Here is a 21,095-nt window from a genome sequence, read left to right as displayed (position 1 = left end):
TGTTAGTTGACCACTCCAAATATTCGTTCCTTCAGTCACTAATGTCCACTAACATACTCTCTGAGAGGGTATCAATTCTCCTAGCTTCGACTACCACCCACTTTTCAACAGACTCCGAATTTCTCCATTCTTGACCCTAAAGCTCCATCCAGTCCTCGATTACTGTCAACAGAACATTTCCATTTGGAAGTTCCCCACCATTTCAACTCCATAGCAAACATTTTACCCTATGTAACCAGCTCTCCCTGACTTCTCATTTCTTCACTTGAAGCAAACTTCCCTGCTACCTCTCTCTTCCCTCCAATTCCCCCATATCCACCAAGCCCCTGCACTTTTCCTTCTTTTCACCCTTCCTCCTTCTCCTATTGCCACCACCCTAACTCAGGACCTTACATAAGTACAGTAGTTCAAAAGCCACTTACCCAGTCTACCTATATCAAAACTTTCCTATGCATACAAACAAACAAACAAACAAAACCCTCCTTCACCTTATGTCTGCTTTCCAGATGCTCTCTTTTTCTTCTCCTTTGTTCAAAGTAATAAAACCTATTGCTCGTCAAAACACAGCACCCTGGCTTCTGCCTGCCTTTTTACTCTCTAGCCATTTATCATACCCTCTAGCTTCAGAGTGTTCAGCTCCAGAGACACCACGCTCTTCTCCTCACAAGCCTCTGCATGTAGTCCTCCTGCCTTTTCTCTGCAGTGGTAAAGGATATAAGCAGGAGGCTAGTTGGCCACCAACGTAAGCATCTCCTCCTCCAGTGAGGCTCCCCGACTCCTGAGCTCCCCAATAAAGATTTGAAGGTCATTCTTTGTGCTTTAATAGACTGCATATCCCTTTATCTACAGGTTGTGACAACTGCAATATTAATTGCCTGGTATTTTTTATTTATGAGCCAACCAGCCTTAAGGGCAGCAACTGTTTCTTATTCATCTTACAGCTCCAGTGCCAAGCACAGTGCCTGGCATATACTAAACATTTGCTGAGTAAGTTAATCCAATACCTTCAACTACTCCTACCCCAAACTGAGCATTTCTCACTACCCAAAAACTAAAGACCAAATCCTTTTAATTATTTATATGTTTAATATAGAATAACATGACGTAGAAAGTTTAAAATTCCCTGAAATCTCACTGGAGGTGATCATTATAAATGCCAAAATAACAGTTACATATGGGTAGAAGGAGATGGTTGTAACTAGGACCGCACACAGGAAAGAGGCTTCAGGGTTAGGGGAGAGGGGGTGCAAAATGTTATTTCCTTATCTGTATAGCAGTTACAAGGGAATTCACTTTAGAATAATTCATTAAGCCATAGGTTTTGTGTGGTTTTCTGCAACAGTTTTCTTTTACAATATGATACAATTATATCAGTCTATTTAAAATATATATAACATGGCTACTTACCAAAACAGAACTCCGCCTTTGGCCTTAGCTTAGTAGCATCGCTAACCTAAAAAGAAAAATAGAGACGGGTTCCTCACTTCTCCATATAATCCTAAAACCAACCTTATATACTATGTAAACTTCCACATGTATGATTCCCCAATAATCATACACATTTAGTAAATAGACTTAAAATTAAAGACAACTAAAAGAGGACGGCAAATTAAATACATAGGATGCAGTTCCCGACTGTAAGAGGTAACAAATAATACTTCCATATTTTCTTTGAACAACTTGTTTTCTCTTCAAAGAAATGTCAGAGAGAAGCTGAAAGTAAACCATTAGGCTTTATGTCATACACACAAGTATTTTTAGTTTAAAATAATTTTCAAAATATCCTCAATGAATATTCTACAAGAACCATGCATTCTTCCCAAATAACATATTTCTAAATTAGCTATGATTTTTAAGCAAAAATGGGGCTGGGTAAAGAGGAGACTGTGTATTTAAAGTCCACAAATCTAGGCCGGGCACAGTGGCTCACGCCTGTAATCCCAGCACTTTGAGAGGCCAAGGCGGGCGGATCACGAGGTCAGGAGATCGAGACCATCCTGGCCAATACGGTGAAACCCTGTCTCTACTAAAAATACAAAAAAAAATTAGCTGGGCATGGTGGCGGGCGCCTGTAGTCCCAGCTACTCAGGAGGCTGAGGCAGGAGAATGGCGTGAACCCAGGGGACGGAGCTTGCAGTAAGCCGAGATTGCGCCACTGCACTCCAGCCTGGGAGACAGTGAGACTTCATCTCAAAAAATAAAAATAAAAAAAAATAAAGTCCACAAATCCAGGCATTTAATTGAATTAATCTTAATCTTAATAATTAAGATTAAGACATTAATCTGCTATGAGGAGATCAAAATGGGACTGGATCCTCTCTTGTACAGGAGAATGCCCTAGGATAATGGGATCACTTTATTAAATGCAGCTCATGGTTCATTTTAGAAGATGAGGCAACTAGCTGCATTTGGTTGCTGCTATCCCTTTAAATCAAGTACCTCCCAGAAGCTCATTCACAACTATTGCCATGCTGTTGTCCAGTGATAGAACTTATAATTGTAGCATCCGTTTTGCACCTTCAAAAGGAATTCTAAGCCTGGGGTTCCTCATTGATCCCAACTACAAACTCACAGTTCTGAGTCACACAAAAGTTTGTTCCAGAAATAAATTTTTGGAACAATAAATTTTTTTTGGAAAAAAAGTGGTACGTCCAGAGTAGAGTACAAACTGCACAATTTAAACTTCAGGAAGCAGGAGGACAAGATGAAAGTTACAGAACTGCACAGAAAAAAGGTTCTATTTTAAAAGAAGAGCAATGGAGGAGAGGAAAGCAGCTGGCCAGTCACCCCACCTACTTTACTGATTTCAAGAAAGAGCTTCCATACAATATTTGTCGTATGTAAATTTACATAGTATGATCTTAACAGAAAAATGTTTCCTTTTAAATGTGTAATCTTTATTGTCCAAGGGCTCTTTTCTTTTCTTTTTGGTCAATGAAAATGAATACCTCTATTGTAATACTAATATAAAGTATTTTATTTATATAACATCTATCTTCTAAACAGAGGCACATTTGTAAATTGGTCTTCTGTTGAAGTGATCTACCTTTGCCAACGGATCTCAGTATATGCATAACAGTACCCATATTATTTAATAATACTGTTGCTACCTTTTGCATCTCATATATAAGTAATCAACAAACTTTTATTACTTTTATGTAACACACACACACACACAAACCCATAGGGTTAGCACCTCAGCATCTCTTAGTTCCCTAAACATTAATAGAAGAAAATAAGAAAAAAATGTACCTGACAAACATAAAATCAAAATTTTAAAAAATAAAAAATAGTATTGCAAAATTACCAGAAAAACAAATAAGAAAACAGAAATGAAAAGAGACAAAGTGAAAAGAGGGGGAAAATCATCCTTTCAACATGAAAATGGTCCATATTTTCCTCAAAATAAAACATTAAGAAACAAGGTATCAAAGACAATGGGATTTAAAAGTTGAAAACAGTCTAAATAAACATAATACAGACTTAGAAAAATCTCCAGACCTTCTCAAGATAGAATTTGTTTCACTGATTTCTCCCTTTCTGATGTTCATATACCTGATCATAAAAGTTAATGTTAACTTTTGCAATTTGCCACATCCTGTAAGTTAAAATCATATTCTTCATAACTGTATCGATTTAAAGAATTTCCTAAACGTAGTAATCAGGTACCATTTCAGTATGATAGGAATCTGAACATCACTGTTAAAGGACATGGAAAGGAAACTGCTGCTTCTATTCATACTCTCATTCACAGGGATTTTAATTCACACATGAATATAAGACAATGTATAAAGACTACCTTTGAAATGTAGGTAAGCTTAATGGCTCCAACACGTGATGATCCAGAAGGTAGGTTCTAGAAACAAAGTATTAATATATACTTAATATCCAATATTATGAATTCATTTTATAATATAATGTTCCACATGTACTTCTGAAAAGTTAAAAAACTCAATTTTTTAATATCACATTTTACAAATGAACTTTCCTTCTGTTCAAGTTTTTACTTGGTCTGAAATCAAGTCCATAGCTTGGATAACAAAACTGAATCCTACTCTGTTCCATTATCATGCATTCTATGACTAAAAGGCTATTTTTATCACTGGAGCTAAACTAATACTCTTTCTCATGAGCTTAAAAAGCCATAAACAAGATCAGATTTTGTTCCAGAAAGCAAGGGGGAAATATTTACAGGCAGAAAACAAATATAATTGTAAGATACTTAAAAAGACTATACCTATTACTTTGTTCTATTAAAATTTCTTTATCAAGTATCTCTTGACAAAAATGGACTGCATTTCCCCCCATTTAAATGGTTTACTGTTTTTATGCCATATTAATCTACATTGATACTTTTTTTTCCAAAAAAAAATGTTTGCTTCTCTTTATCATATGCAGGGAATGTAGGCACTTTCACACACAGTATTTTCATTCTTCCTGTAAGTTTCAGATGTGGTTTGCATCAAAAGAGCTAAAGGTAAACAAAGAGGGAGAATCATCTCTGGTTGAAGCTATCCAGAAAGACTGAACTGATGAACAACATTTAGGCTGGAGGTTAAGGAAAATTTTGAAACACAAAAAGCAGGGGAGAATATTCCAAGCAGAGAAAATGGACAAACTATAGCAAACAATTGAAGATGCACAGCTCTGTACTAGAAAGAGAGAGGGGGGCTATGTTGGGCTGTAATGCAGTGTCCTGTAAGATTGTAGTACAAAATGGTGGTCTGAAAACTTGAACTGAGAACCTAATCATAGAGGACCTAAATAAAAAAGTAGCGAAGAATTTATATCGTAGAGAATTTGAGGCCAACGAAGAAGGCTTATGAGCAGATCTGGAATCAAAATTATGCTCTTTTTATAATATATCTTATAATAAACTGAATGGATTATAGAGGAGGAAGATAGAGGTAGGAAAACCAGACAAAAGAATCTGGGGAAAACAAATCAAGAATATAAATTTCATTTATATGATAGAAGACTGATAAAAGACTGATAGAAGATTTCAGAAGTAAAAATGAAAACATTAGTTTTAGTTGATTTTGAAAATTATTTCTGCTGGAGATAAGACAGGATCAACTTTTCAACTGACTTTATAATAACGTACTTAAAAATAAAAAAATCTATGGGCTTGTTCTAATGAATGATTAGGAGGTAACTGGAAGCCTAGACATTTCAAAGACTTAAGAGTCCCAAACATGAACTGCTTATTGTTGACAGGGACAGATCTTTTAAAAACTTTCACACCTATATATTGTAAAACTCCATTAATTATGTTCTGCTTTAAACTATATACTACGTATAAGCTTCCAAATATAAATCATAAATAGTAAATATGCATATAAAATAAAATTATAATTCATTAATGTATAACATTAAAAAGCTATTTGTATTCTTATGTATAACGTTTTAGATTTATGGGTTTTGGGTTTTTAACTTTAAAGAAGGAAAAGAAATGTAAATATGTCTTCAAGAATCTCTAACTACCACCAAAGTGATTTTTTCAAAAACTGTTACCCTTCCATTTAAGGGTAATAATTTATTTCTTTTCAGTTTTTCATGAGCCTATTATTTTAACTGCTGAATAGAGCTCTAAGCCCTTGTGGAAGGAAGACAAATGAGAAACCAAAGCATGACATAAAGTGTCACAGTAATAGTAGTACACTACAGGGAAATTTAAGTAGCTGAGAGAAAAACAATATTCAAAATACGCAGTTTCTGTGGACTAGTATGATTACCATCAGGTTCGACTGGAAAGAAATGAGATTCAAAATTTGTTACTTGACAATGAACAAGAAATAACAAACTAATAGAACATTTAAGAAAAAAAGGGAAATAGGCCATTTGTTGATTATGAGTTCCTAAACTCATTTTGCCAAATACTTTTTCGAATCTCTTCAAATGCACTCCCTCGTACAGCAACTTAATTATTTCATTCTCCATGATTACCAACCTCCTGGACAAAACACAGGAAGCCCCAAAGTGATCCCTAATAAACACTAGAAAGAATTTTTAAACCCATGGTTAGTGGTAAAGGAAGCAGTGGTCAGGGGAAGAAGTGGCTTCCTAATAATAGAGGAATCAAACTAATTTTCTTTCTTTACCAAGGTTATTATGATCAGTATAACCATGTTATTATACTTTGACATAAGCAACTAGATTGAACCATATGACATTGCCATTTTTTTAGTAATTCAAAATGGCTGTATATTAGCAATTTCATATGGTTCAATCTAATTGCTTATGTCAAGATGCAATAACACGGTTATACTGAACATAATAACCTTGATAAAGAAAGAAAATAATATAATAATCTTAGCAAGACATTTCACTAAAGTTTTCAAGAGTAGATATGTCTTGATTATTACGTTTAAAAGTGACACCAAGTTGGTACTAATGGCTAATACACTGGCTGGCAGAATCAAGATTTCCTAAGTTGGAAAGAAGATATAAAATTAATAAGAACGAACGAAAAAATATTTAAATTCTGTACTTAAAAAAAAAATTGGCACTGTGTCCAGAAAAGCCAATGCATTAATTCTAACATAGAGATCTGGATTTTAAAAGTTTATGTGGACAAGACCTAGCTGAGTGCTATAGCCAAAGTGATCTAGTCTCCAAACACACCACAGGCTCTCTTGCATTGATCTCTGCCCACACTATTCTTTGAGCACTGGAATACTCAACTTTTCCATCTCTTAGCCAATATTATATCCAAACTTCTAAGTCAATTTCAAATGTTACCACTTCCATGAAGACTTCAACCCCTTCTACTAGCTGTGTAACTTTCCTCTGAATTCCAAGTTCAAGTTTTATTCAGGGTAATAAATATATTCTATTTTGTACTTAACTCCTTTTAGCTCTGCTAAATGGGTAGTCCTGATAAAGGAAGAATAACAAGAAGAATCTATTATGTAGGAACACAGAAAAATAATCAAGGAGCTTCAAGTAAAATTCAGGAGAAATCATACATATGTCAACCAGACCTTGTGAAGAGAGAGAAAAATCAGGGAGAGAAAATAGGCAGAACTGTGCAATGGCTCATATGGGTGAGGAGAGGTCCCTTACAACTCAAATTCTACATAAATAAACATACACACATTAGTATCTACTATAGACACATATATATCTTGTCTAATCTAAAATCAGTATATAGTGAAGAATACTAGACTACTTATCAGCAGACCTAGTTCCTGCTCTGTGAAACAGAACAGAACCTTGTATAAGTCTCTGCTCTTCCCTAGACCTTCCATTCCTCACCCACACGAGAAGCCTACTGGACAAAAATCAGCTTAGAAGTCTGCTAGAGATTCATCCCTTGCTTTGCACATACTTCCTTGCAACATGCAACCCCATTTTTAACTTCTACACCAATTTTTATTTGAAGATAAAAAGTTCCAAAAGGCCGGGCGCGGTGGCTCATGCCTGTAATCTCAGCACTTTGGGAGGCTAAGGCTGGAGGATCACCTGACATCAGGAGTTCAACACCAGCCTGGTCAAGACGGAAAAACCCTGTCTCTACTAAAAATACAAAAAATTAGCCAGGTGTGGTGGCACACCCCTGTAGTCCCAGCTACTCGGGAGGCTGAGGCATGAGAATCACTTGAACCCAGGAGGCAGAGGCTGCAGTGAGTCAAAATCATACCGCTGCATTCCAGCCTGGGTGATAAGAGTGAGACTCCATCTCAAAAAAAAAAAAAGTAGAGAAAGTTGAAAGTTTAAAACTACTTCACAGATGATATCTAATCTCAGGCCTCTTAAGGCTGGGATTCCAATTTTTTAAATTATAACATTTACCCCTATGTTTTGCAAGGCAACAATAAAATCAAACTGCATTTCAGTTCATGGATGGCATTACAATGACTGACTCAAATCTGACACTACAAAATAAAAGGACTACATATGTGCAAGAGTATCATGTGGTTAAGTCATTTATTTATTTAAAAATAATAGTCTCTGTCCTAGATGCAGCATCTTAAACCTAAATTTAATCTCACTAAAGGGACCCTGGTATTAAGCCTCCTTAATGCAAGAAAATCATCTATCCCTGGTCTTTATTTTAGCTGTTGTTTGAAATACATGTTACAAAAAAAGTATTTCTTATTTTTGGGACAGCTTCAATTGTTATTTTTTTCTGTGACTCAAGTTCTAATTTTCTAAAACCTAATTTGCCACCAGAGAGAGTATTTCTCTCTCGAGGGAAAAATATATACAGAAGCATTAATTTTTATCAAATAAACTTAGTTTCACCTTCTGAAATTCAAACAAAACAGTAGAGGTCAGGGGTGCAGGGCAGAGAGGACAGCCAGTAGAAATAAATCTAAAAATATACTGCTTAAGAAGACAAATTCTAAAGCCTGTATAGTATGTTAAATACTTAAATACAACTTTCTATGCTTTTAAAAGATAATCCTTGGGATTTTACAAACCTGTGGATTATCCATGTACCACACGAAACTATCTTCTCTGGTATCCAGTATGAAGTACCTTCGAAGAAATTTCCCACTGTTTTCATTTTCTTCAATGTCTAGAAAACCACAAATCCGATTCTGACGATCCACATAAGGCATTTCTGAGCTTGAACATTACACTGTAAAATAAAAATATTAACAGTAAGCTCCCTATGAAACAGGAAAGTATTTCTCATGGACTGCAAATCTGTTCAATGAGGGGGCAACTTGCCAACATTGAGTAAGGTCAATTAAAATGAACACACACCAACATCTGAGGCATTGACAAAAATCACTTTTGAAATTCAGTTTGTGAAGAGTGGTTACTAAATGTAACTATTTATTCACTGTGATGGTGACAACAGAGAGCTACTCACCTCAGTTGAATAATTTACTTACTTTTTCCCTAAAAAAACCCCAGGTGAGCCAAAAAAATAGTTATCCAAATTTTAATTTCCTCACAAATCAAGATAATCTATCCTTCAGATTATTTTAGAATATTTTTAAATTCACAAAACAACAACAGTTAACATTTAGTGACCACTTGCTACATGCTAGGCTCTGTACAAGGTTCTTTTCCATATGTTAACTCTTTTAATCTTCTAAACAATCCTAGGAGTAGGCATAATCATCCCCAGCAGATAAGGAACTTAATACACAGGGGAAGTGATTTTCCAAAATTCCAAAACTAGTAGGCCAAGAGTCAAAGCCTGAATCCAGATTACCGCACTCTAGATCTCTTATCTTATGCTCTACACCATCCTCTCTAAAAAACCCTTGAATTGTTAAAACTAAAGTGAATCAAAATAAACTAGTTAATGTACTGGAAAGAGAGATAAGCAGGTATGATGTGCCTCCTGACGGAAGACACAAACATCACCTATCACGTGAACATAAAGCAACAAGAAAAAATGTTTTTTAGATCCCCTCTATATCCAAATACCAAACTACAGGAGATGCAGAACACAGAGGAACATGCTAAACTGCACCAAAGGAATTCAATCAGCAAGAGCCAGACTATAAGAAACAAAGGAAAAAAAAAAGTTTCTTTAGCAAGTAAATTATTACAAGAAAAAAAAAGAAAAAGACATTATAGATTAAAATAGACTTAAAAGGTATATCATATTCTGGTCCTAAAGTACTGCAACTTTTGTTGTACTGATTAAAGTTAAAAAACCATTAGGTGCCAAGCACTGTTTCTCTAGAGACTACAGACATGTGATTCCTTCTTGATGTGATGCTTAGCCCAAATCTGCACCAGACAGCTGTTACTATTCTGGTACTTCTATAGCTGGCACCATCACATCTTTTGGCAGGATGAATTTACATAACTAGTTCTTTATTTAGAGGCTCAAGGTAAATTTAACTTACAGTGAAAATTCAATTACAATGCACACTGATATACTATGTATCTGCATCACTATTCCATATGCAGTCAGAGAAATGATAAAATACACCAAAAAGTTTTAAATAAAACTATCCAATAAGTTTGTGTGTTGTTGCTGTTATTGTTCTTATAAATCTGATACTTTAAAGGAAATAATTTCTTTAATAAATTTACCATGTTTGTAAAAAAAAAAAAGTTTACAATGTAATCAAAGCTTGAAAAATCAATACTCTATACTACCATATACCACAGGTAAAAGCTATCAACTTGCCATGAGAATAGACATAGATCAGTGGAAAAGAATTAAGAGCACAGAAATAAACCTATACGTCTATAGTCAACTGATTTCAACAAGGGTGCTAATACCATTCAATGTGGGGGAAAAAAGCCTCTTCAACAACTGGTGCTGGTACAACTGAAGCTGGACCCCCTACCTCACACCATATATAAAAATTAACTCAAAATGGATTAACAATTTAAGAGCCAAAACCAGAAAACTTTCAGAAGAAAATATAGGGTAAATCTTACTTTGGAATTGGCAATGAATTCTTAGATATAATACCAAAAGCATGAGCAACAACAAAAATAAGATATATTGGACTTCATCAAATTTTAAAACTTTTTTTGCATCAAACGACTTCAAGAAAGTCAAAAGAAAATCTATAGGAGGAAAGAAAATATTTGCAAACTATATATCTGACAAGGATCTAGTATCCAGAATATGTAAGTAACTTTCAGAACTCAAAAACTTTAGTCCAAGTTTAAAATGGGCAAATGACTTGAAGACACATTTATCCAAAGAAGATAAACAAATGGTCAACGAGAACTTTGATGCTCAATATCATTAGTCATTAGGGAAATCCAAATAAAAACCACAATGAGATAAAACTTCACCCCCACTAGGATGGCTATAATTAAAAGAGAGGAAAATAACAAGTGTTGGCAAGGACATGGAGAAACTGGAACCCTCCTACGTTGCTGGTGGGAATGTAAAATGGTACAACAGCTGTGTAAAACAATTTGGCAGCTCTTCAAGAGTTAAACATAGAATTACCATATGATCCAGCCATTCTACTCCTAGGTACACACACACACCTCGTTTTACTGTGCTTCATTTTATTGCACTTCACAGATATTGGAGTTTTTACAAATTGAAGGTTTGTGGCAACCCTGCAGCCTCAAACTACTGGGCTCAAGAAATCCTCCTGTCTCAGCCTCCCTAATAGGTGGGAGGACTACATGCATGTACCACCATGCCCAGCTAACTTTTTTATTTTTTGTAAAGACAGGATCTCACTATGCTGCCCAGGCTAGTCTTGAGCTCCTGGCCTCAAGCAATCCTCTTGCCTCGGCCTCTCAAGGTGCTGGGATTACAGGCATGAGCCACCATGCCCAGCCAAGTGTCTCGCTTTAAACCAAAAGCCAGAAATGTCTAAGCTTAGTAAGTGAAGCATGTCAAAAGCTGAGACAGACCAAAAGTGAGGTTTCTTGCACCAAACAGCCAAGTTATGAATGCAAAGGTAAAGTTCCTGAAGGAAATTAGAAGTGCTACTTCAGTGAACAGAAGAATGGTAAGTGAAACAGCTTTATTGCTGATATGAAGAAAGCTTTACTGGTCTCGACAGAACATCAAATTAGCTACAGTATTCCCCTTAAGTCAAAGCCTAACCTAAAGAAAGGCTTTCTTCAGTTATTTGAAGGCTGAGAGAGGTGAGAAGCTACAGGAAGAAAGCTGGAAGCCAGCAGAGGTTGTTGGGTCATGACTTTTAAAGAAGCCATCTCTATAACATAAAAGTGCAAGGTGAAGTAGCAAGTGCTGATATAGAAGCTTCCACAAGTTATCCAGGAAGATCTAGCTGACATCAAGGAGGTGGCTACACTAAAGAGATTTTGAATGTATGTGAAAGTCTTCTATTGGAAGATGCCATCTAGGACTTTCACAGCTCTAGAGAAGTCAATGCCTGATTCAAAGCTTCAAAGGACAAGCTGACTCTTGTTAGGGGCTAATGTAGCTGCTGGCTTTAAGTTGAAGTCACTGCTCACTTACCATTCCGAAAATCCTAGAGCCCTCAAGAATTATGCTAAATCTACTCTGCCTGTACTCTAAAAATGGAACAACAAAATCTGGATGACAGCACACCTGTTTACAGCATGTTTTACTGAAAAAAAAAAAATTTTTTTTGAGATGGAGTCTTGCTGTCACCCAGGCTAGAGTGGTGGCGCAATCTTGGCCCACTGCAACCTCCACCTCCCAGGTTCAAGCAATTCTCCTGCCTCAGCCTGCCTCAGCCTCCCAAGTAACTGGGATTACAGGCACATGCCATCATGCCTGACTAATTTTTGTATTTTTAGTAGAAACAGGGTTTCACCACATTGGCCGGGCTGGTCTCAAACTCCTGACCTCAGGTGATCCGCTTGCCTTGGCCTCCCAAAGTGTTGAAATTACAGGTGTTAGCCACTACGCCCAGCCACTGAATATTTTAAGCCCACTATTGAGACTTACTCCTCAGAAGATTCCTTTCCAAATATCACTGCTCACTGACAATGCACGTGGTCACCCAAGAGCTCTGATGAAAATGTGCAAGGTGATTATGTTGTTTCCACACCTGTTAACACAACATCCATTCTGCAGCTCATGCATCAGAGAGTAATTTCAACTTTCAAGAAACACATTTTGTGATATTGAAATATATATTTGTGATTCGAAATATAGCTGCCATAGACAGTGATTCCTCTGATAGATCTGGGCAAAGTAAATAGAAAATTTTCTGGAGAGGATTCATCATTCTAGATGCTGTTCAGAACATTAATGATTCACAAGAGGAGGTCCAAATATCAACATTAACAAGGTTTTGAAAGAAGTTGATTCCAACTCTCATGGATGACTTGGGAGGGTTTAAGACTTCAGTGGAGGAAGTAACTACATATATGGCAGAAACAGCAAAAGGACTAGAATTAGAAGAGCCTGAAAATGTGACTAAATTACTATAATCTCATGCTAAAACTTGAACAGATGAGGAGTTGCTTCTATGGATGAGCAAACAAAAGTGGTTTCTTGAAATGCCACAGCCACCCCTACCTTCAGCAACCACTATCCTAATCAGTCAGCAGCCACCAACATTGAGTTAAAACTCTCCACCAGCAAAAAATTACAACTCATTTGAAGAGGCTGAGATGACTGTTAGCATTTTTAAGCAATAAAATATTTTTAAATTATAGTATGTATATTTTTTACACATAATGCTATAGCACACTTAATAGGTTACAGTATAGTGCAAACATAGTTTTTATATGTACTGGGAAACCAAAAAATTAGTGTGATTCATTCTATTGCAACATTTATCTTATTGCCATGGACTGAAACTGAACCCACAGTATCTCTGAGATTCAGATATTCAGAATTGAACACAGGTAGTCAAATAAACCCTTGTATATGAAATGTTCATAGCAGCACTATTCACAAATAGCCAAAAGGTGGAAACAACCCCAACAAATGAATGAAATGTGGTATATGCATACAATGGAATATTTTTCAGACATAAAAAGGAATGAAGTACTGATACATGCTACTACCTAGATAAACCTCAGAAACATGCTAAATGAAAAAAGCCACCAACAAAAAGGTACATGTTGTATGATTCTATTTATATGAAAGATCCTAAATAGATAAATCCAGAGCAACAAGGAATAGATTGGTGGTTGCCAGAGGCTGAAGAGAGTGGGAAATGCAGAAGAGCTGCTTAACAGGTGATGAAAATGTTTTGACAGTAGATATAGGTGATAGTTGCACAACACTGACACTGTGAAAGTATGATATGTCATTGGGTTGTACGCACTAAAAACCAGATCTCATGAGAACTCGCTCACTATCATGAGAACAGAAAGTAGGGATGTCTGTCCCATGAACCAACCGCCTCCCAACAGGCGCCTCCTCCAACACTGGGGATTACAATTGGACATGAGATTTGGGTGGGGACACAAATCCAAACCATATCCTACCCCATGTCCAATCCATCAGCAAATCCTGTTATCTCCATCTTCAAATTATAACCAGAATCCTACTTCTCACCACTTGCTACCTCTCTGGTCCAAGTGACCATGACCTCCCACCTGGATTATTGCCAAGGGCCTCTCCTGGATCTGGCCCTTACCCCACTTCAATCTATTCTCAACATGGCAGTCAAAGTGATCCCATTAAAACATTTATTCAAGTGTTCACTCAATAAACACTTACACATATTACTACTCATAAAGCACTTTTCTAAATACCTAAATATTAGTTTATTTAATCCTTATAACAATTTTACAGATGAGAAAACTAAGGCACTTGCTCAAGGTCACATGCTTGGGAGTGGCAGTGCCAGGAGTCAAACTGGAGGAGTCTGGCTCTAGAGTCACACTCCTCAATACTATGTAATACCTCACTCTGCTCAAAACTCTTCAGTGCAATAGATGTCAACCTTGGCCACTTATCAGAATTACCTGGGAATTTTAAAAATTCCTGATGCCTACGTTAAAACACCGCCTCCCCCACCACCGCCAACCAATTAAATTAGAAATTCTGGAATGGGATCCAGGCATCAGTACTTTTTTAAAGCTTCCCCAATCATTCTAATGTTCGGCCAAGGTTGACAACCTGTTTCAATGGGATCCCATCTCACTCAAAGTAAAAACCTAAAAACCAAAGCCCTCATAAAGACCACTAAGCCTCGTCTGCCCTGTTACCCCATCCCAATACCCACCTTACTCATTCATTTGGCCACTGGACTCACCAGACAAGATTCCCACTCGGAGACTTGTAACTCAAAGTCACCTTCTCAGTGAACACTTCCTTTTAGATCTTATCTAAAATTGCAAATCCTCCAAACCGTTTTGCTACTTCCACCTTGGTTCCCCATGTTATTCTTCTCCTTAGCATTTATTGATTATCTAATGAATGATACAGTTTACTTATTTACCTGATTCTTGTCTGTTTCCCCACACTGTAATGTAGGCTCCATGACAGCAGGGATTTGTTATTTACTGTTGTTTCTCCAATGCCTAACACAGTGGCTGTCACATGCAAGACCCTCAGTAACTATTTGTTGAACGAAGGATGAAGTAACCCATAATTACTGCATCAAAGATTAACGTTAAGTTTCCAGATAGAAAGTTGTTTCTTCCTCATCAGACAAGAATCATTTACCAGATTTAACTGATTTATTTAAATAATGGAAGGAAAAAGTTTCAAACATTGTATTTCCATTTGAATTTATATTTTTAGTAAAACTTACATGAGGTAAAACCAGACACAATTATATTATTAACATGCCTCCCAACCCAAATTTCTCCTTCAGCTTTACTCATACTCTAAGGTATAGTTAGATCTTACAAACCAGTCATAAATTAACATAATTACACTTAACACCTCATCGGTCAGGAACCAGGAAGCCAAAAAATAAAGCAAAACACAGAAACAGCCTGAGTGATATAAGAAAAAGCAAAGAAAAATTAAATTCTGTACAGTGAGACCTCATCAGGCCCACAAGACTTCACTATTATTTGTTAAAACATGTCGAGTGGGACTAGTCCTGGTGCCCCACAATCACTGACAAACACAAAGCTGAGGATATATAGACATCGAGGATCAAATATCTGTAGAGTCAGGCATGGCTCTGGCACCCTAATTAGCACCATCCTTCCACTCTGCAAGAGCAGTTGACAGAAGAGAGGGAAAGAACTGTAAGTCTTCAGGGAGAACGCAGGGAAAAGGAGGAGGTCTTCACCAAAACAGTGGCAGGGGCCTCTAACAGAAATCACTCACGAAGATCAGAGGAGCCTAGAACAGACTTCCATCCCATTCTTCAGTTCCACATCTGCTTACGCAGCAGACTGAGTGACTGACCCCGTGTGTCTACTTGAAAAGGGGGACAAAGAGAATTGATGAGAAATGGCAGGGCACAGAAAGAAGGCAGACTTAAGTAGTCTGTATGCCACTATTCGACATCACAAGGAAGTGAGTTTCCAGTGGGTTGAATAGAAACCACAGCGTACCTGGATTGAAGTTGTTTTGCCATTATCAAAATATCTCGCTGCAGAGAGAAAAGATCTCCACCCTGACTCACACACATTCACGTAACCAGTGGGTAAACTGACAGGATGGGAGCAAGCAGATGGGTGTGTAGGTTGGAAAAGGTTTAGCTACAGAAAATTTCATACCCAGAAACTGTGCAGCAGGAGTCTCCCTGCAAGATCTCACCAAAAATGCCAGTTTGGTTGCCTATTAGTAGACTGCAATGGCCTGCCACTGTTAATCAAGAGAGGACTCTAATAGCACCAGATAACAAACACTTGTCTTTTTCTACTTCTCTTGACACATTTGTATCCAAATAGATCCCTTAAGAGGGAAAGGAAAGAGGTATCCCAGGAGCTTACCACAAGCCATCCATACCCCAAGTGCTTCAGGAAGTAAGTGGCCTGACCACTGGGTAAGGAAGGGAAAAAAAACCTTTAAATTGAATATATATGAGATTGAATGTTCAAACTGGAATAGACTGCAATTTTTTGTTTTTGCTTTTCTGTTTTTTTTTTTTTGGAGACAGGGTCTCACTCTCCTGTCACCCAGGCTGGAGTGCCACAGCACAGTCTCTGTTCACTGGAACCTCTGCCTCCCAGGCTCAAGGGATCCTCCTACAACAGACTCCCAACTAGCTGGGACTACAGGCACGTGCTACCACGCCCGGCTGATTTTTCTATTTTCTGTAGAGACAAGGTTTCGTCATGTTGCCCAGGCTGGTCTCAAACTCCTGGGCTCAAGCTATCCTCCCACCTCGGCTTTCTGAAGTGCTGGGATTACAGGCATGAGCCACTGAGCCCAGCCTAGAACTTTTTGAAAACTGTAAATGACAGAAAAGCTATCATTTACCCATGATGTTATGGGGGGTGGGGGACAGCGGGGTGGGAAAGAGCCTACAAAATACAGTTAAAGGCAGTGAATAGTGAAAATTAAAACTCATTAAAACTCTTGTTTGTTCTCAGTAAGCTTGGACTGCTGAATAACCTGATGACATATGCATTAGCATTCTCATCCTTAATAATGGGAGGGAACACCTGACATGGAAATTCTCAGGAGGGATTTACTGTACCGGGTAAGATGCTACATTAGAAGCCCTCTGAGATCACTTCCAATTCTAGTGCCTGTGATCGTCTTTTCCTTCAAGAGGTTAAATTCAATCCAGAATATAGAGTTCAATGGTTAAACCATAAAAGGCTAGGCTGCCTAAAGGGCTAAAAACCACAACTTTCTGGAGAATAAAGCTATCAGACTGACAAGCCTGATAAGAGTTCCATGTAGGAAACAATATTTTGCTCTAAAACTTATTTAACTTAAAAAAATCTTAAATGACTAATTTTCTTTTATATCCAACAGAAATTCCAGTTCAAAGAAAGCTTATAAAATCCCAAAAACCCCATCTTCCTGAATATAATCAATTCAACTAATTAAAAGGCTTACTAAAATAAATAGCAAACATATGTTTGCTTAAGCATCTTCTAGGAATCACAAACTCACATATCCCTTATTAGACAGTACCCACAAGAAAAAAAGTTACTTAGGGTCAAATGGTTTAATATTGCTCAGTAAGTGTAAGAGAGTTCTAGTGCTATAACAAATAACAGGATGCTTTATGTTTACATAAAAACATCCCATATTTTTATGTTTCTAAAAATAATTAAGCATTATAGACAATCATCTAAAGCTACCAAGTTTTCTGCCCTTTCTGAAAGCATTCCTTTCAGACACCACGTCAATAAATTCTTAAATGCTGGATATGTACTCACAAATGGTCAAAAAACCTAAAACCAAATCTTAATATTTACCTCCTACTGAAGTCATTTTATTGTATCACTGCAGATCTAAAACAAGATTTTTTAATCTTGAAATTTAAATTTTAATATTAACAAAAGTAAACTGCTCCAGCATGAGAAAAGTAATTATTTGCATATTACCTCAGCTCACAGTTGGAATCAAATAGGAAATACTTTTAGGCAGTTAGTTATATCAACCCAAAATTTTCTAATAAAAGCAATGTTACTATTGTCACAAATAATTACTACACTATATTCAGAAAACTATCTTCCCCATTCTCAAATAAGTTATTTAAACAATAATGACTTGACATCAAGCAATATGTCAATGTCAAAGTATGACTTTATATTAATAAACTATTAGATTTCATTCTGGGTTACAAATTATCACACAATTAAAATAACTTCGGGATTTGCAGCATGACTAATAATAATAAAGAACTTCCAGGCTTAAGTCAAAAAGCCACTTTGTTTAAATCTCCATTAAATGTTTTTTGTGGGGGGGAAGTCCCCATAAAAATGTAAAATGTTTCCACCTTTCCCAAGTATCTTCCTAGGAGTGGTCAATATTGTCATATCCTATATGTTTGCAAACGATACTTGAATGACTTTTAAAGAAAAGAATCCAATGCTATTCTTAACATCCTTAAACACTTCTAAAAAGGTCCTTCCGGCTTATGAACTCATGGCAGTTTCCTCACAATTGTATACTTATCCTGTTTCACTGTCTCTCCTAGTCTATGACAAACTCAATTTTACACACCATCTTTCCTATTTTGTTACACTGCTAAAACTGGGGAGAAAAAAAGATACAAACCTGCTACTTTACCCCCTCCCAAAGCGACAATGAAAATACTAATTAACAAGATAAAGACTGGAAGCTCTGCGCGCGCCCGCGCGGTGTGTATACACATATATTTATATTTTATATATATATATATATATATATATCTTCGTAATGTCACTAAATTCACAGCCACATATCTTGATACAGGTATACACTACAAGAGAAAACTGTCAGTGGATACAGTGTAAGGTTTACGGCACTATAAAATAAATTAACTACTTTATTAATTCAAATTCTGTCAAAGTTAAATACTCTTGTTTAAATGTATCAGTACTCTAAAATGCAATTTTCCTTGGGAAAATTGGCCAAGATAAAAAATACTTTAACTCCACTAGGGGAAATATTTCTTTTGCCACAAGTGTGTCAACAGGAAAAATTAAGAGCATGAAAAGTAAACAGGTATTTTGATCAGAATAAATCTTATTATTTTAATATAACGGGTCTTCAAGTTCTTCAGATTGTGAAGAAAAACACAGTTTCACAAAACAATCACATAACTCTTACCCAGACTTTGCTATAAATGGTTTCAGTGGCATCAAATTAACATAGAAAGTATGCAAGCTGAGTACTTGGGAAAATAAAGCAGATTGATCAGGAGTTCTAAGATGAAAGACAATGGTGTAAACCTCATAGTGCACTATTTGTTCCAGTCATTAAACACACAGGAAATAAGATTTTCTATTTAGAAAACTAACTCACAAGGGGCAATGACTTCATTAAAACAAAGAAAATCTTATTAAAACAACGATCAATTGTAAAATAAGAAAACCAGTACTGCAGAATTGGAAGGTGAAACAGACGAGGAAAACGCAGAAACTGCCTGGATATTTATTTGTTCCTTGAACCTCTTCTTGTACTGCCCCCAGAGAGCAAAGGAGTTTCATTATTTATACGCCCAGACCACGGTAGATGCTCTGCGCGGGGGCACAGCCTCACCAGAATTCTACCAAAGGCAGTAAACACTATAAGCAACAGGACCGCTTTCATTATGACACACTTTCCCCTCTTTCCAGGAGGTCAATAGAAAGCATCTGAAACAAACCACAAACCACTCAAGACGGCCCCAAAGCTCTGCGGTTGGCAGCTGGCCTCGGCGTCGAAAGACCTGGGTCTGGTCGCCTCCCCGGTGCCACCTGCGTGACCTTGGGCAAGTCGCCTTCAACGCTGCCTCTGGCCACCTGCCCCGAAGGTGCGGAGGTAAATCGCGGACACCGCCCGACTTCAGGGCCCAGGGCGGAGCCGGCTTCGGCCTCGGCAAGTCCTGAAGCCAAAATGCATTAAACACCAGGAAAGGATGCCCGGGGCCGCGCGCCCCGCGGGCACAGCCCTGGAGGGAGGCGCTCCGACCGGCGCCACCGGGAATCCCCGGGCAGCTGCGCGCACCGCGCCCCGAGCGGGATTTCTCGGGGGGCGGAGACGCCGAGGCGCTCGTCGGCCCCGCGACCGCCGCGGGCCTCCCGCCCTCCCCCGCCGGGCGCCGCTGAGGGCTGACGTCGGGAAAACAATCGGGGACCCACGGGAAGAAGACGCCGCCCCCTCCCGCTGCCCCAAGCCACGGCAGGTGAGCCGGCCCGGCGGCCTCCAGGTGCTGTGGCGCGTGGCGCGGACGTGCGCAGAGGGGGCGCCGGCTCCGCACTCACCAGCGCCCACCGCCCCTCTGCGGACGCCTCCCCGCTCGCCTCAGCGGGAACCGCGCTCCAGCAGCCCGGCAGCCCCGCAGCCGCCGCCACCTCGCGCTCGGCCCCGTCCCCCACCCCTGCTCCAGCGCGGCCGCGTTCTTCAAGCCAAACTTTACCGCGGCCTCGGCCCGGAGCACCCGCGCCGCCGCGGCCCCGGCTCCCACAGAGGCTCGGCTGCCTGGAGCGGCGTCCGCGACGGCCAGCCCGCGCACTGCGCACGCGTCCCCACGCTGCCTCAGCCCTCAGACGGCGGCTGAGATTCCGGAGCGGGCGCTCCCAGCCCGCAGAGACTACGAGTCCCGGCAGGCCCCGCGCGGGTCCCTGCGGCGTGGCGGGCCGAGTTTCTGGTGTCTTCCTGGTTCCAGCGGCGGCGGCCTCGGCGCGCCGGGGAGGCTTGCGCGCGGAGCTCTGGGCCGCCGCGCCGCGGTGCTTCCTGGTATTCGTAGTTTTTGAGCACCACTGGGCTTGGCTCGGAGGTGGAACTCCGGGTTTTCTGATGTCATCGCCTAGAGCTGCGAGGAACAGGGATCTTTAAAAATAGGCTTCGTTAGTTTGCAGATAATTTGTTTGCAAGCTGTCCCATAATCGGTCCAAGTGGCACAAATTTACAGGCTGCGGTGTGACCTGGAGAAAAACGCTTTACAGCTCTGCGCGCCAATTTTTCGCTCTTCTCTCTCCCTGCAAATGTAGCTCCACTGCCTACTTACAATGGTGTTAATAGTACAGGAGGGTAAGAGAGACTTAAAGAAGGATTAGTCGAAATTCTTTCAGCAACGGTGGAGCATAAATATGTATTCTGGTAAATATTCGTTGAGTGTTTAGCAATTTCTCGAGCACTTAACTGTGTGCCAAGTACGCGATAGGCAACCCGGCATTCATCTGAGAAAGAG

At 38.8% G+C, this 21,095-nt stretch overlaps 1 protein-coding gene across 43 annotated transcripts in view; it reads right to left on the bottom strand.

Annotated features, from left to right (window-relative positions):
- Nucleotides 1–20,459, bottom strand: part of PLEKHA1 (pleckstrin homology domain containing A1) — a 50,988-nt gene extending 30,529 nt beyond the window's left edge. For 10 of the 43 annotated variants that reach the window (XR_010147050.1, XR_010147057.1, XM_016919538.4 and 7 more), the window contains exons 1-4: nucleotides 20,322–20,459; nucleotides 8,427–8,587; nucleotides 3,800–3,856; nucleotides 1,408–1,453 (exon numbers count right to left, since the gene is read on the bottom strand). Coding sequence is in view for 32 of the 43 variants with exons in the window: in XM_016919538.4 (XP_016775027.1) it covers nucleotides 1,408–1,453; nucleotides 3,800–3,856; nucleotides 8,427–8,567 (244 nt within the window). In the remaining 11 variants the exon portion in view is untranslated. Of the gene's footprint in view, nucleotides 1–1,407; nucleotides 1,454–3,799; nucleotides 3,857–8,426; nucleotides 8,588–14,792; nucleotides 16,288–19,030; nucleotides 19,154–19,568; nucleotides 19,999–20,166; nucleotides 20,256–20,321 lie in introns of those variants that run through there. The other 33 variants (XR_010147059.1, XM_024346649.3, XM_063782225.1 and 30 more) reach the window with 14 other exon arrangements.
- Between the last annotated feature and the right edge of the window lie 636 nt (nucleotides 20,460–21,095).

Source organism: Pan troglodytes, chromosome 8 (genome assembly GCF_028858775.2).
Source record: "Pan troglodytes isolate AG18354 chromosome 8, NHGRI_mPanTro3-v2.0_pri, whole genome shotgun sequence".
In the NCBI taxonomy this organism is placed as follows: Eukaryota; Metazoa; Chordata; class Mammalia; order Primates; family Hominidae; genus Pan; species Pan troglodytes.
The sequence above is the reverse complement of the archived record's forward strand: the minus strand, read 5'-3'. Positions and strand labels throughout refer to the sequence as shown.